The sequence below is a fragment of the Mus caroli genome, unplaced genomic scaffold (assembly GCF_978045245.1).
Source record: "Mus caroli unplaced genomic scaffold, Mus_caroli_1 scaffold_8, whole genome shotgun sequence".
NCBI lineage: Eukaryota > Metazoa > Chordata > Mammalia > Rodentia > Muridae > Mus > Mus caroli.
The window spans coordinates 117,597,162-117,618,396 of NW_028227263.1; the positions used below are offsets into that span (position 1 = coordinate 117,597,162).

Sequence of the window (21,235 nt, forward strand, 5' to 3'; positions counted from 1 at the left end):
TGACTGTTCTTCCAGAGGTCCTGGGTTCAAATCCCAGCAACCACATGGTGGCTCATAACACCCTCTTCTGGAGTATCTGAAGACAGCTACAGTGTACTTTTTATATATATATATATTTTAATATATTATATATATATATATATATATATATATAATTTTTTTTAAAGATATTTGCGGCTCTTGCAGAGGACCTAGGTTTGCTTCCCATTACCCACAACCACCTGTAATTCCAGCTCCAGGGGAGAAAATGCCTTTATGGCCTCCATAGGCATTCATACATATGTATACACACATACATGTATAAATAAATCTTAAAAAAAAAAACAAAAACAAAAAAACCAACTAACTAGGTATGGTAATGTATGCCGTTAATTCCAGCCTGGGGCACAGGTATGCATACATATTGTTCATCCACACCACATACCCACTCCCACCCACAAATAATTAAAACTTTCTGTTTGTTTTTTGAAACAGGGCTTCTCTGAGTCACGTCATGGCTGCTCTGGAACTCACTTTGTAGACCAGGCTGGCCTCCAACTTGAGAGATTCACCTTCCTCTCTCTCTGCCTTTCCAGTAGTATTAGAGGCATGCACCACCATTGCCCAGCGAAATAACTAAAACTTAAAAACCAACCAAAAAGAGCGGCAAAGTATTTAGAGGCAGGCTGATGGTGCAGTGGGTCTCACAGTTAAAACCAGGTTAAAAGGATTATCAAGGTCACGAGCGAAGACAATCCAGTTTGACAGATGAGGACAGGACTCTAATCAAAGGACAAAGTCTATCTCAGCAGATTCTGGCCAACTCCCAAGAAACTATCCCCCACGGTGGGACCTCATACCAAGCACCATTGCCCTCTTCCCCTATAAACTCCTCACCCTCGTGCTATTTACATCCTTGTAACTCTCCTTGCATTCAATTTTAACAGACTGAATACTGGATCAAGATACCTTCTAAGAAGACAGCCACCAGAGGCAAGGAAAGAGAAATGGTGGACCCAGACTTTGAAGGTGAAATTCAAGAGGCAGGTGTGGCAGTTGGCCCTCCCTTCGGCAGAACGCTGGTTTTGCTCACTTACCTACTTAAACAAACTTGACTAGCTGATAGCTGCATCCGTGGGACTGCTCCTTTAGGAGCCTAAGAACTGAGGCTGCAGCTGCAATGGGGTTAGGAAGCAATGCAGGAGGAAATTCCCCTCTTCATCCTCAACAATGGGGACATGCACACATAAATAAGGAAGAAGAAAACAAAACAGACAGCAGTAACAGAAGCAGTTGCCTAGGACGCTGCCTTCCTGGGCCCCTTGCCAGGTTTCAGATCCAAAATGGAAGGGCTGGGGTTGTGGCTCAGTTGGTAGAAGGCATGCCTAGATCTATGATGCCAGCATCACAGAAACCAGATGTGAGGGCGGCAGGCCTATAATCTCAACCATTCTGGTTGTAGCTGGAGGATCAAGGAGTTCAAAGCCATGCTCTGCTTACATGAAAAGTTTGAGGTCTGGGAATCTTGACACCTGGTTTAAAAAAAAAACAAGAAAGAAAGAAAGAAAGAAAAAGAAAGAAAGAAGAAAGAAAGAAAGAAAGAAAGAAAGAAAGAAAGAAAGAAAGAAAGAAAGAAAGAAAGAAAAGAGGAAAGAAGGAAAGAAAGAAAAAGAAAGCTATAATGGTGACATGGGGCAGTGGTTGAAGATCTTGAAGATCAAACCATCAGAGATTGAGGACAGAACCAAACACAATTGTGGGGTGGGGGAGGCTCAGCAGAGGTCAATGAAAGAATTCCTAATGATAGTCAGTTATAATCACAGATTGGTGCCTAGCCCAACTGTCACCAGACAGGCTTCATCTAGCAATTGATGAGCAGATGCGACGCTACAGCCAATCACTAGGCAGAGTCAGAGGGATTCCTCAGAAAAGGGGGAGGAAGGACTGTAGGAGCCAGAGGGGTGGAGGACACCACGAGAACATGGCCCACAGAATCAACTAACCAGGGCTCATAGGGACTGAGAGACTGAAGCAGCGGACAGAGATATTATATGGGTCTCAGCTAGGTCTTCATATACCTTATGTTTATGTAGCTAGGTGTTCCTGTGGGGCTCCTAACCGTGGGAGTAGGGGGTGTCTCTGACTCTTTTGCCTGGGTTGCCTCATCCAGCCTTGACATGAGCACCTGGCTTTGTTTGTCTTACTGTAATTGGTTATGCCATGTTCAGCTGATATCCCTTGGGGTGCCTGTCTTTTTTATTTTTTTTTATTTTTTTTAAAGGGAATGGAGGAAAGTGGATCTGGGGGACAGGGAAGGTAGAACTGAAGAGAGTGGAGGGGAAACATCAGGATGTAACATATGAGAGAAGGGAAAAAAGGTTCACTTGGAGTTCTCCCTTTATCTTTTACATAAAAAATTGTTTAATATGTATAAATGTATATAATGTATACACATATATTACATGTGTATGGGTGTTTTGTCTACATGAATGTCTCTGCCCCATGTACATGCCTGGTGTCCTCATAAGCCACAAGAGGGTACCAGACCCCCTGGAACTTTAGTTACAGATGGTTGTAATCCACATGTGGGTGCTGGGAACAGAACTTAGGTTCTCTGGAAGAGCAGCCAATGATCTTAACCACTGAGCTGTTTCTTCAGTCTCTTGTCTTTTCCTCAGCCCCCAGCTCTGAGATAGGGTTCTCTAGTCTTGGCTGTCTTGGAACTTGCTTTGTAGATCAGGTTGGCCTCAAATTCAGAGATTCACCTGCTTCTGCCTCCCAAGTGCTGGCATTCAACGTATTTGACACCAGGCCCCACTGTTTTTACTTTTTAGAGACAGGATCTCACTATATAGCTCTAGCTGTCCTAGAACTCCCTATATAGACCAGGCTGGCCTCAAACTCAGAGATTCTCTTGCCTCTGCTTTCCAAGTGCTGAAATTAAAGGTGTGCACCACTATGTCTGTTTTTCGCATGGGGGTGGGGTGGGGGGATTGTGGGTTTTTTTAAAGATTTATTTATTTTATGTATATGAGTACAGTGTCTGTCACTCTTCAGACACACCAGAGGAGGGTATCAGATCATTACAGATGGCTGTGAGCTACCCTGTGGTTGCTGGGAAATGAATTTAGGTCCTCTGGAAGGGCAGTCAGTGCTCTTGACTGCTGAGCCAGCTCTCCAGCCTGTTTTGCTTTGTTTTTTAAAATCTTTACATTTTTGAGGCAAGATCTTGCTATATATTTCAGGCTGATCTCGAAGTAAGATACTCTCAAGCCTGAGTCTCCCGAATACTGGGACTGCACACATAGCCGACCACACCAGGCACCTCTACTCTAACAGTTATTAGAACTGCTCCCACCCTCTTCTTCCCATTCACTCTCCAGCCTCTGCCAACAGCTATTCCTCCTACCCAGCAGCCATGTCTTTTGCATAGCCAGTCACCTTCCTGGTCATGGCCCCACCTCAAGGTCTTTGCCTGTGGCTGTCCTTCCCTCAGAATGTTCTCAACTCTAAAAACTTGCCTCTTCTTCTCAGTTCACCCCATGAGGTCACCTCAGAATCTGCTGACCATACAACTGAAGTGTCCCGGCCAACCATGCCTCACTGCTTTTCTTTGGGCAATACAATGTCATGACATCTAGGGGCTGTCAGGTGCTAGCTAACACCTGTAACTGTGGCATTTCCAGAGGAAGAGGCAAGAGAATCTTGACTTTGAGGCTAACCTGTGTGACATAGTAACACCGTCTCAAAAAGGGGGGTGGGAGTGGTGGAAGCTAGCAGAATGTTCACAGAAGGCCTGGACCTAGTCTCCTGCACACATAAAGCCCTGACATTGTGGCACAGGCCTCTAATGTGAGAAATCTCACGGCCTAGATCAGACTCAAACTCAAAGCATGGGCTCAATGGTTAAATGCATTTGTTGCTTACAGAGGACACAAGATTTGTTCCCAGAATCCACAAAGGGTCTCACAACCATCCTTAACTTGTCTCAGGGTATCCAACATCTTTTTCCAAGTCTCCATGAGCATCAGGCACTTTAGTGCCTAATACATACACAGACACAAAACATTTATACACACAAAATAAATTTATTTGTAAAGAGAGACGTTCTAAGTCTTCCTCAACTATATAGCAAGTTTGAGCCACCTTGGGTTTCAAAAAAAAAAAAAAGAAGGCAAGAAGCTGGCTGTGGTGCACGCCTTTAATCCAGCACTTGGGGGCTTGGGAGGCAGAGGGAAGCGGGGCTCTTCAGAGTTGGAGGCCAGCCTGATCTACACAGCAAGTTCCAGGGAAGCCAGGGCTACAGAGTGAGATCCTGTCTCAAAATAAAAGCAAGCTACCAACATTCAGAGTGGCAGAATGGTGACATTGATGGGACACCGTGGTGAGAGGCACTGCAGCTTGTAGGGGAAGAGAAGGCCTCACCATGAGAATTGTTGCCATCATCCCCTTCAGCCCCATCCTTCACCAGTGCCTACTGCCCCACAGTGTCGGTGTGAGCCACAGACCTGTGATTCCACTGAAGGAATAGGAAGGAAGGAAACAGTCTCAAAAATATATTAAAACAGCAGTCACCTTTCCTCAGCACCGCCCCTTCCCATGTCTGCTGCCCACCACCCATCAAAGAAAAAGACGGTCAGGGCAAGGAAACGGAGGTGCCCCGGCTGCAGGCCAGGTCTGGGGAAGTCCCTCCAGCCTGGGAATGGAAGGCAGCTAACAGTCTTTACAGGTTCGCCGCCACCGTCGACGAGGCCGCTGGGAGGCCAGAGGTGCAGGAGGGTCAGGCAGGATGCAGCGGACGGTCGGGCCTTGCCACAGGGACAGAAAACAGAAGAGAAATGAAAAGAGGGAAGAGAGGGAGAGAGACAGCACAGTAGGTGGGGAAGGGGGAGAAGAGGGAGGGGAGGCACAGGGCGGGCCTGAGGGAGACCCTCCAGGTGACACCTTTGTGCTGGGGCAGTCACAACAGGAAGGCCTAAGGCAGCAGATGCTGCTATCAGGGGTGGACTGTATGAAAGAAACAGGTCCCTTGGCTTTGGGAAGAGGTAGAAAAGGGAACTATGCCAAGGCCACAGTTACTGTGCAGAGGACAGAGGGCAGGGAAGAAGGGAAAGTCCCAGAGCAGGCACCGTCAGGCTGCGAGAACATCAAAAACCAGGAAAAATGGCTGTGTCCCCGAGTGCTTGGAACCAGCTAAATGCTGGAGAGAGCCAAGCCTTGTGCCTTCTAGAGCTCCGTGGGAGGGCAGGTGTGCCCTCAAGAAAGGCTGAAGGGATGAAAGCAGGAGCCGGCCTGCCATTCCCTGCTGCACCCCACCCTGCATGTGGCTAGAAAGTCCTTTGGCCCAGTCTTTTGAACACGCTCACAGTGCCTGCATGGTCCATCTGGGCACCAAGGCTCTCGCTGGAGCTGCTCCCCCGGGGCCCTACCAGAGTCCTTTTAATGGCGAACTTGACCTCAGCTGAGGACTTACTCTTGGTGCTTGTGACCTGGCTGTCCTGTGCCTCGGACACAACGGCAGCCTTGCCCAGTCTCTGAAGGATGCTGACTTTGGGCAGGGAATCCGGCTTCTTCTCCGGCCCAGGGCGAGAGGGAAGTGCCAGGCGCCGCAGCTTTGGAGTGGCAGCTGTGGTGGTTGCAGAGCTTGTGGCCTTGGCTTTGACAGTCAGTGCTGGTTGGGCACTGGCCTTGGTTGGGCCTCGTCCTAGTTTCTTGAGGACCCCAGCATACTGCAGGACAGAGCTACTGCTGCTGTCATTGTCACTGTCCCAGGCCAGATCCTCATCCATGTCTGGGGTGGCTCCTAAGCGGCTGAACACTCCTGTGGGCTGCAGAGGGCAGAGAAAAGACAATCCTCATGTACTCCCTCAGCATGCTACCTGCTCTGGGCCGGCCGCCAAGAAGTCAGCTGACATTCAGTGACATCCTATGTAATGGTCACAGCACCACTGAAGGGGACCAGAGACTAGGGCGCCAAAATGAAGACCTGACTATGCCAAGGGACTCAGGAAGAAAACAGCTCTGACCATGGGAGCCCTAGAAGCTGAAGAGCCATGGCTGTGTGAAGACAGAGACAGGAGTGCACTGGCAAGCTCCCCAGGTCATTTTGGCTGTTCATTTTCTCACACCTCAGCTAGAACTCATAGCCTTATACACAACACAGCTGGAAGTGCTCTTTCTACCACTGAGCCCCAGCCCAGCCCCTTCCTCGGCCGCTCACTTCGCAGAGCGTGTGTGAGCCTCAGCACTATCCTCAGTCCTGTACCCCAGCCCAGGACGAGTGCTGGGGAAAACCACGATGATCAGGTCAACCCTGGCCATGCCCTCCTAGAATCCTAGCACAGGAGGAGGCAGTGTCAGAGGTAACTCCACTGACTGTGTAAGCTCAGCAGTCAGTCAAGCTCCGTGGGTGGAAGAGAGCATGTCTTCATGGAGTTTCTTTTCCTTTACTTTTGAGACAGGGGTTACTACATAGCATAATAGGCTGGTCTCAAACGTGAGATCCTCCTGCCTCATCTCCTAGGTGCTAGGATGACAGATGTGGGCCAACACTACCAGCATGCAAAGGAGAGAAGCAGGCTGGAGGACAGGAGTCAGAAAAAAAATCCAATCAGGGACAATCCGTGTCTTCTCAGAGATGCCAGGGATTGTCTCTGAGATCCAAACTCTGAAGTCAGGCTCTCCAAAGACAGCTGAGAAAAAAGCATACACTGGAGCCCTGAGGCAGAAGTAATAGTCACACTCTGGGCACTCACATGGCTGGACCACCAGTCCTCCGACCCTAAGTGTTACCATCCCCATCATGGTAAGATTCTGGGAGGTGAGAGACAGGTAGACAGGAATCTCCACCCTGGTGAGCATGCGGCTCAGTGGGAGCCACAGTTGTCTACCATGCTTGCCTCCCCACTTGCTGATATGCCACAGCCACTCTATGAACTGACACTACACAAATTCAGGAAGGCCACACAGACAGTCAGAGTGAGTGCTGGTGTATTCTCCTAACCACACACACCATGCATTCAGCTGACTGGACTGCAGAGGGGAGTAGCTACCCAGAGCTGCTGTGGTAAAAGATGCTGAGACTAGGTGACACATGGGGGCAGAAGATTACAGAAAGAAATCTAGCAGCCAAATTGACTGGGGCTAGGCTAAAAGTCAGCTGGGGAAAGACAAAGGGCAGACAGGAAATCCACCATAGCAAAAAAAACAAAAAAAAACAAAAAAACAGGTTCAAGGGCTGGTGAGATGGCTCAGCGGTTAAGAGCACCGATTGCTCTTCCAAAGGTCCTGAGTTCAAATCCCAGCAAACACATGATGGCTCACAACCATCCGTAATGAAATCTGATGCCCTCTTATGGAGTGTCTAAAGATAGCTACAGTGTACTTACATATAATAAATAAATAAATAAATAAATAAATATTTTTTAAAAAAAAGGTTCAAAACTTGGGAAGACAGTGTGGACATGTGGGACACAGATGTGTGTGTGTGTGTGTGTGTGTGTAAGCACAGAGAGTACCTACCAGCACTTGCCCACAGGAGCTGCTCCAGCAGGCTATACTCACCTTAGTCCCTGTGGTCGTGTCTGCTTTGGACTCAGCACCAAGGCGATCAAACACAGATGTTCTATGGAGACCTGGGAGGGAAGTGACGTCATGAAGCAGCTGCCTGGTGGTCTCATGGGATCAGGTTTCCGCTGACCACACAGCAGATGCCAAGGAGGGATGGCACTGCCAGCCCCGTGCCAGTGAGAACTGTCCTAGTAGGGACAGACCACGCTTGCTCCCTAGACTTTGCAACTAGACTACTGGCTCTGATCTTCACACAACACATGGTGAGAATCAAATCTGGGAAATCAATGTGCGGGCTGGTTTCATGTCAGCTCAACATAAGCTAAAGTCATCTAAGAGGAGGAAACTTCAGTGAAGAGAATGCCTCCAAAGCAGGGGTTATAGGGAAGCCTGGAAGCACTTTCTTAATGATTTATTTTATTTCTTAGTTTTTCAAGATATGCTTTCTCTGTGGAGCCTGGTTATCATCGGACTCACTGTGTAGATCAGGCTGGCCTCAAACTCAGAGATCCCTTTGCCTCTGCCTCCCGAGTCCTGGGACGACAGTTATGCGCCACCACGCCCAGACCTTCATGCTAATTGTTTTAAAATCTTAATGATCAGGTTTTTAAAGATTTACTCATTTATTACATGTAAGTACACTGTAGCTGTCTTCAGACACCCCAGAAGAGGGCATCAGATCTCATTACGGATGGTTGTGAGCCACCATGTGGTCGCTGAGTCATCTCTCCAGACCCATTTTTTTTCTTTTTAATGATTCTTAGTGATTGATGGAGCAGGGACCACAAACACCAGACTGGGGGTCTTGGGTTCTATAAGAGGACAAGCTGAGAAAGCCATAGGGAGCAAGCCAGTAAGCAGAACTCCTCCATGGCCTCTGCATCAGCTCCTGCCTCTAGGTTCCTGGCCTGTTTCAGTTCCTGTCCTGACTTCTTCCAGTGATGAACAGGGATGTGGAAGTGTAAACCAAGTAAACCCTTTCCTCCCCAGCCTGCTTTTGATTATGGTGTTTCATCATAGCAGCAGTAACCCTAACTAAAACAATGGGTCTCCCATAGCCTCCGCTAACTGTGAACTCACTATGTAACCGAGGCTAGATCGCGGCTGGGTGCTATCACAGCCAGCTTTTCAACAGATAGAGTTCTAACCTGCACTTGCTCCTTTCCCGATTGCGACTCTGGGCATCAGCAGGATGCAATGCACCGGGATGAGCCCACTACTAAATAAAGCACACACTCCAGCCAGGTGGAAGTGGTGCACACTGTTGACCCTAGGCCTTGGGGGCCTGGTCTACAGAGAGTCTAAGGACGATAGCCAGGACTACACTGGGAAACCATGCCTCAACCAAAGGAAAGAGCCCTACATCACCAATATAGTGTTCACTGAAAGATAAGCCCAAAATACTATGGAAACAATCACTAAAAAAGAATAAACTACCAGCCCAGGCGTGGTGGCACATGCCTTTTATCTCAGCACTTTGGAGGCAGAGGCAGGCAGATCTCTGTAATTCAGTGGCCAGCCTGGTCTACAGCGTGAGCTCCATGACAGCCTGCACTAGTGACCTTACTGACCCAGGTACAGCATGCTCTGGTTGTAGGACAGAGAAAATCAAGCTGGAACTGGCTAGAAGGACCACTTCCTCCCTGGTGGCTGGTTTCACAGTGTTGAAAGGCCCCTGCAGGCCACGGGGAGAAGTCGCCAGTGGTGTCACCTACCAGCAGTGAGCCCCCAACACTACAACAGCAACCTGCCAGGCCAGATGTGCTCACCGCTGTAACAGCGGCATGGAGGCCACACACTTAACCAACAGCTCTCTGCTTAGAGTTGAGGCTGCGCTACAGGGGGAATACATGCTTGCTATGGAAATCCTGGTCAAGTGTCTGCACCTTGGGAAGTCATAGGCCCTAATAGAAAATTTAATACTGCCATTTTACTAAATAGACATGGTATCAAACTATCTTCTAAATAATCACGTGTAGGGAGATGAGGGCAGGTTCAGTCCCTAGCAACCAAACAGCAGCTCACAATCACTTGTGACTGCAGTTCCAGAAGATCTGTCACCCTTTTCTGGCCACTGCAGGCTCTTACATGAATGGGGTACACATAAACTCATATGTATACATATAAATGTATATGAGATTTTATATATATATATATATATATTTATTATATATATATAATAAATGTATATGTATATATATATATATATATATATAATCTCATATACATTTATATGTATACATCTCATATACATTTATATGTATACACACACACACACACATCCATAGACTAGTGCTACTCTCAACTGGTCAGAGAAGTTTCTTCCACAGTGGGCAGCAGTCACTGAAAGACTCAACTGTGCTGACAGTCAGTGTGTTTTGAGTGCTCAGCCCTAAATCTATGTCAACCCTCCAAGGTTCGGAGGACACTGCAGAGGAGCAGCAGAAAGGACATAGGGGCTGAAGAAGTGCTGTAAAATGCTGCACTCAAGGTTACCCATCAGGACCTGCAGATCAAGCCAACCAACTCAGTCAGGATTCTGCCTGGCAGCTCCAACAGTGAGAGGAAAAAAAAAAAAAAAAGACAGGACATGAATGAGATAGGGATACACTGGTGTTATCTGGTAAGAATAAGGGAAGATCCAATGAAAATATAATGTATACAGTATGAAATTATCAAAGAATAGGGGCTAGAAAGATGGCTCAGCAGATAAGAGTACTTGATGCTCTTGTGCAGGACCCATGTTTGATGATTCCCAGCATACACGTTTGCTTACAACTTTACACAACTCCAGTTCCAGGTTCCCAACATCCTCTCCTAGCTTTCGAGACTGCTGCACGTTACACACATGAACTCACATACGTGCACCTATAGAAAGTAACTTTTAAAGGATGTATTAAAAAATAAAGACTAAAAATGAAAGAGAAAGACATGACTGGAAGAAATCTTTTATAGTAATACCTAAAAGATAATGCTCATTGTGCCAAAAAAAAAAGGGACTGAGGCTGTAGGTGGGTGGTCGAGTACCACCCTAGTATGCGCAAGGTCATACTGCCAGCACCTCAAAACAACTGGCCAGGTGATGGTGCCTTTAACCCTAATACTCAGGTGACAAAGGCAGCAGGATCTCTGAGTTCAAGGCCAGCCTGGTCTACAGAGTGAATTCCAGGACAGCCAGGACTACACAGAGAAACCCTGTCTGGAAAAAAACTAACGGATGAGTAAATAAATCCTGAAAGGAGGAAAAAGGACCCTCTTGTGATGGTGTGCATCTGTTTGCCTCGGAGAGTGGCACTATTAGAAGGTGTGGCCCTGTTGGAGTAGGTGTGTCACTGTGGGTAGCTGCCTGGCAGCCAGTTTCTCCCAGCAGCCTTCAGGAGGAGCAACCCTCTGCTCTGCCTGCGTCATGCCTGCCTGCACGCTGCCATGCTCCCACCTCGATGACAATGGACTGAACCTCTGACCCTGTAAGCCAGCTCCAATTAAATGTTGTCCTTGTAAGAGTTGCCTGAGTCATGGTGTCTGTTCACAGCAGGAAACCCTAACTAAGACTCTCTAAGGACATATTCCCAGTGACCCACCAGGGTCCACAGACCACAGCACGGGTATGGCGCCCAGGAAAGGATGTGCACTATCGGGGAGTTGTAGCAGAACCAGCAGACTCTTCTGAAATATTAAAACCATAAACCCGCTACCTCCACAGGCCTCAACGAGCTTGAGCTTGGCTTTGGCTTGCAGTGCCGGTATGCACTGTGGTCCTGCCCTTGGCCAGGTATGGTCACTTTCTTCCAAGGGTAGCCATGACTGCCCTTTTGCCCCTGCCCTCCAAGGACAAAGAAGGACATGAGCCCAGCGTATAACCCGAATGATGGCAGAGCAGAGGCGAGTGCTCTCCCCCTGTGGACTGTTAGCGGCTCCCCTCTGAGCCCACACAGCCTGTACCTTTTGCTGCCTGCTGCTGCTCCAGGATCTTCCGGGTGCGGGGCGTGGTCCCCTTGGGCATGTGGATGATATACTTTCCCTCCATCTCAGCCGTGACCCGCCGACGCTTCGTGGGAACAACCAGGCTTTCCTCCTCCCTGTGGGCCAGAGCTGGTAAGGAGACAGGGGGTCAGCTCCCTTAGAAATGGATATTCTGAGTTTGGGATGAGAGACACCTAGCTATGGTCAGGACAGTTTACCTCTGTTTCTGTCCTCAATTCTGAGATAAAGTCTCACTATGTAGCCCAGGCTGGTCTCAACTCACAAACTTCCTGCTTCAGCCCCTCAAGGGCTGGGCTTATGCGCATGCACCACTGCCCAGCTGCAGCCCAGTTTCTCATTGCTCACTGGTGTGCCTGGCTTTCATGTGCACAGCTGCCCCATCACCAGACTGAGTCACTGAGGACAGTAGTCATCTGATGTGACTAAACCACAAGATGTGCTGGGGATTTGACAAGAGTGATGTCTTCCCAGACTCTCTGAGGTATGCCACACCCTGCTTGAATGGCTAAAATGTGGAACCCATGGGGTGGGTGGACCCTCGAGTCCCATAGGCTGCCTTTGGAGTTGTGGATGCCTGCCCTTTTTGACTTTTTGTTTTGGGCACTCAGTTTTTAACCAGTAATCAAGGGCCATACTGGTTTGGCCTGGCGCAGAATTAAATTATACTCTAAAATATTTGTCTTGGGGCTGGAGAGATGGTTCAGTGGTTATAGAGAACTTGCAGAGGACCTGGGTTCAATTCCCAGCACCCACATGGTGGCTCACAGTCCAGTTCCAAGGGATCAGACGCCCTCTGTGGTCTCTGCTGCCACAAAGCATTCCTGTGATGCAGACATTAATGCAGATAAAATATTCACACTTTATACATAAAACATGTAAAATTTTTTTTTTTTTAAATGGCATGGCAGCAAAAGCTTTTACTCACAGAGCCATGTAGCCAACCCTAAATTATACTTCTTTTTTGTGTTTAAGACAGGGTCTCACTGTGTAGCCTGAGCTGGTTTGGAACATGTAATTCTCCTGGCTCAGTGCCCCCACCCCCATTATTAGAATTAACAGCATAATCTACCACACCTACTTTATATTTCAACGAAACTAAAGACTCCCCTTCAGAGTGTCAGAAGGTAGGTGCACCAGTCTCTCATCTCAGGGCACTGTCATCTCAGCTCTCTAGAAACTGGTTTAACTTTCTGTTTCTCTTTTTTGGTTTGCTGTACCTCTAGCTAGCCTGGAACTCTCTATATAAACTAAGTCAACCTTGAAGTCTGAATCCCCCTGCTTCTGCTTTCTGAATGTTGGACTTATAGTGTGTGCCACTCTGCCTACCTTTTTACATTTAATTTTTTTGTTTTTGTTTTTTGTTTTGTTTTGTTTTCGAGACAGGGTTTCTCTGTGTAGCCCTGGCTGTCCTGGAACTCAGTTTGTAGACCAGGCTGGCCTCAAACTCAGAAATTCTCCTGCCTCTGCCTCCCAAATGCTGGGATTAAAGGCGTGCGCCACCACTGCCCGGCTTTACATTTAACTATTTTTATGTTTATAAATTTTTGTGGTGGGGATTGAACCCAGGGCTTAGTGCATGCTAGGCAAGCACTCTAACCACTGAGCTATAGTCTAACCCCAGAGTCTTTTCCTTTGTATGAGACAAGTTCATGCTTGAAGCCCTAGCTAGGTACAAACTCACAGCAATCGTCTTGCCTAGCCTCCCAAGTACAGGTATCATAGGTGTGAACCACTACACTCAGCAACTGATTTACCTTCTAGTTCAAGGTGCTTCCACAACACACACAAGGCAAAGATAAAGCAGAGGCATTGGCAGCAGACAGCCTGTGATGGGGACTACTGAGCAACCAGAACATGAAGTCCTCCCCACAGCCCTCGGCCTCGTTTCCATAGTTGCCTTGAGAAACTAGGAATTGGGAATGGGTTGAATATAGGAGGGCAGGAAAGCTGAGTCCCACCCCAGCTTTAAGTCCTGGGCAGAAGATCATCAAAACACTCAAGAAGAGGCCAGCTGCAGGCTGAAGACCATAATAAGCTCAGAGGAGCTGGACACAGCAGGCAAGAGGAAGTAATGAGGGCTGGGGCGTGGCTCAGTGGGTTGAGTTCTTGCCTAGCATGCACAGGCACTGGGTTCAATAGCACTAGCACTACATAAACAGGGTGTGGTGGTCCACGCCTGTGACCTGAATGTGCATAAAGTAGGCAGGAGGAGGAGGAGTTCCAGACCACCCTTGGCTACAAAACAATCTCAAAGAGAAGTGGGACAGACACAGACAGACAGGTCTCTAGTCCATCCTGGAGAGCTTCTCGAGGTCTCGAAAACCAAGATATCAGCACTGCCCTTCTAGAAACAGTACCATGGGGCTGGAGAATGCCTCAGTGCTCAAGATTAAGTACTGCTCTTGCAGGGTTCAAGTTCAGTTCCCAGCACCCACATCAGACAGCTCACAAGCTCCAGCTCCAGGGGACCCCACTCTCCTGGCCACCATGGACGCCGGTGCACACACACACACACCCACATACAGACACATAACTGAGAAAAAATAAAACTTTCCAGTTAAATAAAACAGAGAAACAAATTGAAGCCCTCAGACTTGATCAAATTCAGAGATCAATGACTTTCCGATGGTCTCTGAAGCACCTCGCCACATTTAGAAGTAACACATACGCACACACGCACGCACTCACACCCTCTGCTCACCCATATTCCCCTGCAGCTCTGCCCAACACTTGCCCAAGTGCCCTCACCGGCAGCCTTGGCACTCTTCGCTGCCATCTTGTTGGACACAGTGACGGAGATCTTGGAGGTGCTGTTGTCTGACCGCCGCGTGGGGGTGTGGGGTGGAGAGTCACGGTTCAGGCTGTTGGCAATCATTCGAGAAGCGGCTGTGGGAGGAAGGGAGGGAGTCCAGTTGTGCTGGGTGCCCTAGAGAGGGGTCTGGGAAATGGCAGTGAGGAGGATTCTGGAAGCATAGTCTACAAGTTCTCAACCCAACAGTGCCAGCCCAGGATGGGGAAGGCAAGTAGGGGACGGAATGAAGGAGGACAGCTGCTGTAGCCCCGTGGCTACTCTGTCCTCACGCTGGGTATGCTCAGGAATCCAGAAGGCAGCTTTATCTTCCCAGGAACTAGTTTACCATGTCTCTCTGACAACCCAGACCACCAGGACCCTCAGCACACTTTCTTCTACAGGCCTTATGACTGCTTGACACGATTTTTTTTTAAAAAGACCTATCTCACTCTGGGCTGGGCTGGGCTGGGCTGGGCTGGGCCTCACAACAGGCTAGCTAACTCACAGCAATCCTCCTGCTTCTGTCTCCAAAGTATTAGATTATATACATGAGCCACCATGTTCAGCTTTGGTTTCATTTTGAGAGTTACTTGACACTGTAAGAGGCATTAGGTCAGGCATGATGGAGCACACCTTTAATCCAGGTACTCGGGAGGTAGAGGCAGATGGAACTCTGTAAATTCAGGGCTAAATTGGTCTACATGAGTTCTAGGCTAGTCAGGGCTATATTGATATAGTGAGACCTTGTCTAGCAAAGGGAGGGAGGAAGAGAAGGAAAGGCAGAAAGGGAGGAAGAGAGGGAGGGGGGAGGGGAAGAAAGGAGGGAAGGAGGGAAGGAGGGAAGGAGGGGAGGAGGGAAGGAAGGAAGGAAGGAAGGAAGGAAGGAAGAAAAAAGCATCCAAAGGGTATTAAAATGTTATCATTGGGCACTTGAAAGACTGGCAAAGCTCATCTATGCTATTGGCAGCCCAGGTTGTGGGTACCCTGAGAGGAGACAATGAGTGGGAAAGGAGGAGGAGGGAACTCTGGAAAGATAGCCATGCTTGTCTCTGCTCTTGGATGCTGGCTCTCGGATAGCCTATACTGAATGCCATTCAGCAGAGCCGTAAATGATTCAGTGTTGAGGCTAGAACACAGGCTAAGTATACACTCTAGAGCTTATTTACACCCCCAGCCTGCAAAGCCAGCATGATCAAACCCTTCTGTATATATGTGTTGTGGGCTTATTAGAGAAATGAAGCCCAATTTCTACACCCTCCCTTCAGCAACACCTTTGGGTGTGCCCTGCCGACACTGGCTCTAAGTTCAGCCTTGTGACTTCACTTTGGCCAACGGCACAGGAGCCCAGACTCCAGAGGCCCTAGTGTTGGGACCTGCCCTCTACTGCTGTTTTTAGGAACCCTGTGACTCCCTGTCAGAACATGCCTATGCTAGCCTGCTGGATGACAGAAGGCACCAAGTCACCTGGTGACTTATCCCAGCTGGCATCAAGCCAGTAACCACATATGTAAATGAAGCCATCCTTCAACCAAGATGTCATGGACCCACAGAGACCTGCTGAGCTAGATTAGAGCCCAAAGACCAGTTGATCCATCATAAAACTGTGAGAAGTAAGTGTCTCTGATTGTTTATCTTTGTGTGTGCATGCATGCATGTGCGTGTCTATTTACCTGTCTTAGTGTTTTGTAAACACTCCTTCCAACACCTTCTGATTTGTTTAATAAAGAGCTGAATGACCTATAGCCAAGCAGGAGAGACTAGGCAGGATTTCGTCACAGAAACCGGAACTCTGGGAAAGAGTCAGAGGTAGGAGATTCATCTGTGAGACAAGGAGCCTCCCCGGCGAGACAGAGGATGATGCAGGCCAGGACTGAAGGACAGGTAACCAACAGGCCATGTGGCAGGACTGATATTAATATAAACGCGGTTATTTTAAGTTATAAGAGCTAGCTGAAAACAAGTAAGCTAAGGCCTAAAGCTTTCATAATTAGTCAAGAGTCTCCATGTTGTTCTCCGAGAACTGGCAGACCTAGGAAGTCGTGTTATAGAGCTCCGCCTGCCTCTGCCTCCCGAGTGCTGGGATTAAAGGTGTACAGCTCCTTGTTAAGTTTTATTGTGTGGGAGGGGGCTCATATGCCAAGGGACACATGTAGATATCTGAGGACAAATTTTCCGAGTCAGTTCTTTCCTTTTAACTTCCATGAGTTCTAGACAACTCAGGTTACAAGGTTTCCATAGCAAGAGCCTTTGCCCACTGGGCAATCTCATAAGGCCCCCTCCCCCCCTCCCCTGTGAAACAGGATCTCATGTACTCCTGGTTGGTTTCAAACATTACTTTGAACTTTTTAAAAAAAATAGATGTATTATTTTTATTTAGGGGTGTGTGTGTGTGTGTGTGTGTGTGTGTGTGTGTGTATAAAACCCACATGCATAGAGGTGCCTTTGGAGGCTCAAAGAGTGTGTCAGACACCCTGGCACTGGAGTTACAGGCAGCTGTGAACTATTTGATATGGGTGCTAGGAATTCAACTCAGATCCTTTGAAAAAGCAGGAAGTGTTCTTACCACTGAGCCATCTCTCCAGTGCCCTACTTTGAACTTCTAATCCCCAGGCTACCTCTTTCTGAGTGCTGAGATTAGAGGTGGGTACCACAGTGTCAAGACTGTCTGGAGCTGGGGATGGAGCTCAAGGCCTAGTATACTAGGCAGGCACTCTACCAACTGAGTTCCATCCCGGCCCTGTATGTTTTTAAACTAGGGTCTCATTCTGTTGCCCAGGCCTTTTAAGAGTTTGTGTGTACAGACTCATCTTCTGACTACAGTTCATCAAAACCCTACACCAACACGTGTGGTGCGGCTACAGCTCCTACCCATCACCCAACATCTGCTCCCAACTTATGTCAAAGAGATCCTGTGGCCTTATGGTGTCGGCTCCTGTAAGTTTCCTTCCATGGTTAACTTCCTGCTAGAAATGGAAAAACTGGTCTCTTTTTTGTTTTTGCTTGGTGACTGTGCAGCTTTAAATGATGCAAGCCCTGTGCTAAGGTGTTGGGTGGCACCGCACTCCACAGAAAGGCCAAGATGTGCTTCATGGAAAACTTGTAGAGCAGGGCTGGAGAGATGGCTCAGTGGTTAAGACTGTCCTTCCAGAGGTCCTGAGTTCAAATTCCAGCAACCACATGATAGCTCACAACCATCTGAAGAACTGACGCCCTCTTCTGGTGTGTCTGAAGACAGCTACAGTGTACTTATATATATTAAGTAAATAAATCTTGAAAAAAGAAAAACTTGTGTGGCTTAAAAGCTTTGTTCTGGAACGAGTCACTGTGCTGCTGGCCACGAGCTCAGCCAGTCACCCAACAGCACACAGTAAACATGACGTCCTTACAAAGGACCTGTGGGGGCCACTGAGCTCGCTCAGTGAGGAGAGACATGAGCCTGGGGAAAGGTCCTGACCTCCATGTGGCACTTCATCCACAGGACCCATGCGGTGGAAGTAGAGAGCTGACTTGTACACACTATCATTTAACCAATACCTGTGCTGTGGCACATGAGGACTCCCCAGACATTCACACACAGAATAAGTAAATGTAAATAAACATTTTCTAAAGTATGTTTAGTTTTTTGTCATCCTCACACAAGCCAGAGGCATCAAGGAAGCTGGGAAGACTGCCTCCGTCTGATTGGCCTGGAGACAAGCCTGTGGGGACATTTTCTTGCTTGATAACTGAGGTAGGAGAGTCCACCAACTGTGGGCAGCCCCATTCCTGACAGGTGGTTATCCTGGGAGGGTCTCCATACCTGGATAGGTGTGGTGGTACAATGCTTATTAATCCCAATACTCACCATGGCTACATAGTGAGGCCATTTTTCAAGAAGGAAAAAAAAAAGAAAAGAGAAGGTAGCAGACGGCTGGAGAGAGAGCCAAAGAGCAGCATTCCTCCATGGCTTCTGCCTCAAGGCCGTGGTCAGGCTGAATAGACGCTTTCTTCCCCAAGTTGCTTTTAGTCATGCTTTATCACTGCAGTAGAAAGCAAAGTAGGCCAGGCAGTGGTGGCACACACCCTTAATCCCAGCACTCGGAGGCAGAGGCAGGCAGAGCTCTGAGTTTGAGGCCAGCCCGGCCTACAGAATGAATTCCAGAACACCTGGGGTTATACAGACAAACCCTGTCTCAAAAACAAACAAACAAACAAACAAAAAACAAACAAACAAACCCTAGGACAGAGACAATATGCAGAGGTGTAGCTGCATGGAATGGCAGAGCGAAGGGCCAGCCACAAGCAGCCTGCACAGGCTCTGGGCTTCATCCCTAGCACCACCAAAAGAAATACATTAGGTGTGGTAATCCCAGCAATAAGATGCTAAGGTAGGAGGACAGTGACTTCAAGGCCAGCCTGGGCTATATACATATAAAACTTTGTCTTTAAAAGAAAGAAAAGAAAAGAAGAGAAAAGAAAAGATAAGGAGGGGCTGGAGAGATGACTCAATGGTTAAGAGCACTGGCTGCTCTTCTGACGGTCCTGAGTTCAATTCTCAGCAACCACATGGTGGCTCACAACCATCTGTAATGGGGTCTGATGCCCTCTTCTGGTGTATCAGAAGACAGCGACAATGTACTCATATATAAAATAAATAAATCTTAAAAAAAAAAAAAAGAAGAAAGAAGAGAAGAGAAGAGAAGAGAAGAGAAGAGAAGAGAAGAGAAGAGAAGAGAAGAGAAGAGAAGAGGAAAGGAAAGAAAAGAGGGGCTGGCGAGATTGCTCAGTGGTTAAGAGTGCTGACTGGGGGCTGGAGAGATGGCTCAGTGGGTAAGAGCACCCGACTGCTCTTCCGAAGGTCCAGAGTTCTAATCCCAGCAACCACATGGTGGCTCACAACCATCCGTAACGAGATCTGGCGCCCTCTTCTGGGGTGTCTGAAGACAGCTACAGTGTACTTACATGTAATAAATAAATAAATCTTAAAAAAAAAAAAAAAAAAAAAGAGTGCTGACTGCTCTTCCGAAGGTTCAATTCCTAGCAACCACGTGGTGGCTCACAACCATCTGTAACCAAATCTGACGCCCTCTTCTGGAGTGTCTGAGGACAGCTACAGTGTACTCACATATAATAAATAAATAAATCTTTAAAAGAAAAGAAAAGAAAAGAAAAGAAAAGGGAGAGGGAGAGAGAGAGAGGGAGAGAGAGGGAGATTATAAAACCTATTGCTATCAGCGTGAGGAAGAGCTCTATGAGCAGCCACTCCCTTACTGGCTTATTCTGTCCCTTACAGGGGGCTTCAGTGGCTGTGCTTCCACCTCTGCAAACTATAAGGTGGGCTGGCCAGCTGTATTCCTTCAGCAACAGGACACAAAGGAGAGATTGAACAGATGTAACTCACCACTAGAAGCGCCTCGGCGAAGCTCACCCTGGAGCGGGCTGGGGTTGCAGGGCACTGACTCAGTGGCTGCTTTGCACATGTCCTGCAAAGGAGAGGTAGAGGGGTGAGCACAGAACAGAAGACCTTGAGAACTCTGTGTGTGTGTGTGTGTGTGTGTGTGTGTGTGTGCGCGCGCGCACGCGCGCGCACAGTGTGAGCTTCCCAGCACTGGTGCTGGGAACTGAACATGGGTCCTCTGCAGAGCTGCAAGCACTTAACGTCTGAGCCATGGCTCAACTTAGTACTATTCTGCTCTGGGCTAAAAGGAAGCACCCTAGGCTGGCTAGCCAGCTCAGCAGGTAAAGACACTTGACGTGGCTTAAGACCTGAGCTAAACCTTGGGACTCAGGTGGCTGAAACAGAGAACCTACTCCCAAAGCTGTCTTCTGATCTCCACATATATATGACCACACATCCTCCACACACACATCTATCCAATATAGATTTTAATTCTCAATCTGAAATTTAAAAAACAAAATAATGTTTTGTTCATCGACTCTGCAGCTGAGTTGTGCCTCTAACTTGATTGAGAAAGTTCTTTCTGCACGGTCCTGGATAGGAATAGTTCAAAGCCTGTCTCTAGACCTTACTGTATGAGTTCAGGGCATAGGGGTTTGATTAAGACAGTCTGCCTCACTGAGTACAGTGGCAGAGCAACTGAGGATCCTTCCCAGCATCAACCATGGCCTCCATGTGCGTGCGCGTGTACACACACACACACACACACACACACACACGAACATGCACCTTCCATCTGTGTGGATACCAGAAAGACTAACTCAAAGTTTGCCTCACTGCATCGGGAAGACAGAGAAAACAAGGCTCAGAGAAGTCAGACAAATGCCCAGTGTCATACAGCAAAGTGACAAACCTGCCTCTGAACACTGCACCTTCCTTGGCTGCCAGGCCTCCTACTGGCCTGCCTCAGAGCAGCCCCCTGCAGCCCCACACTTTGCCCAGGAAGTCAGAGGCACAGGAGCACCTACCTGGCGGTGTACCACCTTGGCATGCTTGAGGATGGCAATGATGTCACCCACGACAGTCACACCCAGCTCGTTCATGATTTCTTTATTAAGATCTAGCAGCATGCTCTTCTGGATCCTGCAGGGCGGGCGGGATGGTGGTGAGGTCCCATGCAGCCAGCTCCCACCTCCCGCTGCCCAGTTTACCCTGTCCCATCAGCCTCCTCACCGATTATCCACAAACATCACAGCATAATTAACAGCAGGTCCTGGGGGAATGCCGGCTTCCTTGAAGAACTGGATCCACTCGGAAGTGGCTGGGGTTAGACAAGACAGTCATTCATAGCAAACCACAGCAGCAATGGCTTCCACGAATTAAAAGCCAGTGCATGCCAGCCCTGCACTGTGAGCTCTCAACTCTCAATGGAGTAAGAATCCCTGACCACTTATGAGTCTGCAGGCACTGAGTCCCCTGACTGGGACCCAAGAGGTTGGTTAACATGCCAGGGCACAATGCTCCCAAGTTCTCAG

The 21,235-nt window shown here is 48.2% G+C and overlaps 1 protein-coding gene across 2 annotated transcripts in view; it reads right to left on the minus strand.

Annotated features, from left to right (window-relative positions):
- Positions 1–4,047: 4,047 nt before the first annotated feature.
- CUNH19orf47 (chromosome unknown C19orf47 homolog) overlaps positions 4,048–21,235 on the minus strand; it is a 29,868-nt gene continuing 12,680 nt past the window's right edge. The window contains exons 4-11 of one of the 2 annotated variants that reach the window (XM_021167509.3): positions 20,934–21,021; positions 20,729–20,843; positions 19,704–19,785; positions 14,281–14,418; positions 11,491–11,640; positions 7,543–7,613; positions 5,453–5,807; positions 4,048–4,787 (exon numbers count right to left, since the gene is read on the minus strand). In XM_021167509.3, the coding sequence (XP_021023168.1) occupies positions 4,693–4,787; positions 5,453–5,807; positions 7,543–7,613; positions 11,491–11,640; positions 14,281–14,418; positions 19,704–19,785; positions 20,729–20,843; positions 20,934–21,021 (1,094 nt within the window). In that variant the 3' untranslated portion in view covers positions 4,048–4,692. Of the gene's footprint in view, positions 5,808–7,542; positions 7,614–11,490; positions 11,641–14,280; positions 14,419–19,703; positions 19,786–20,728; positions 20,844–20,933; positions 21,022–21,235 lie in introns of both variants that reach the window. The other variant, XM_021167508.3, reaches the window with a different exon arrangement.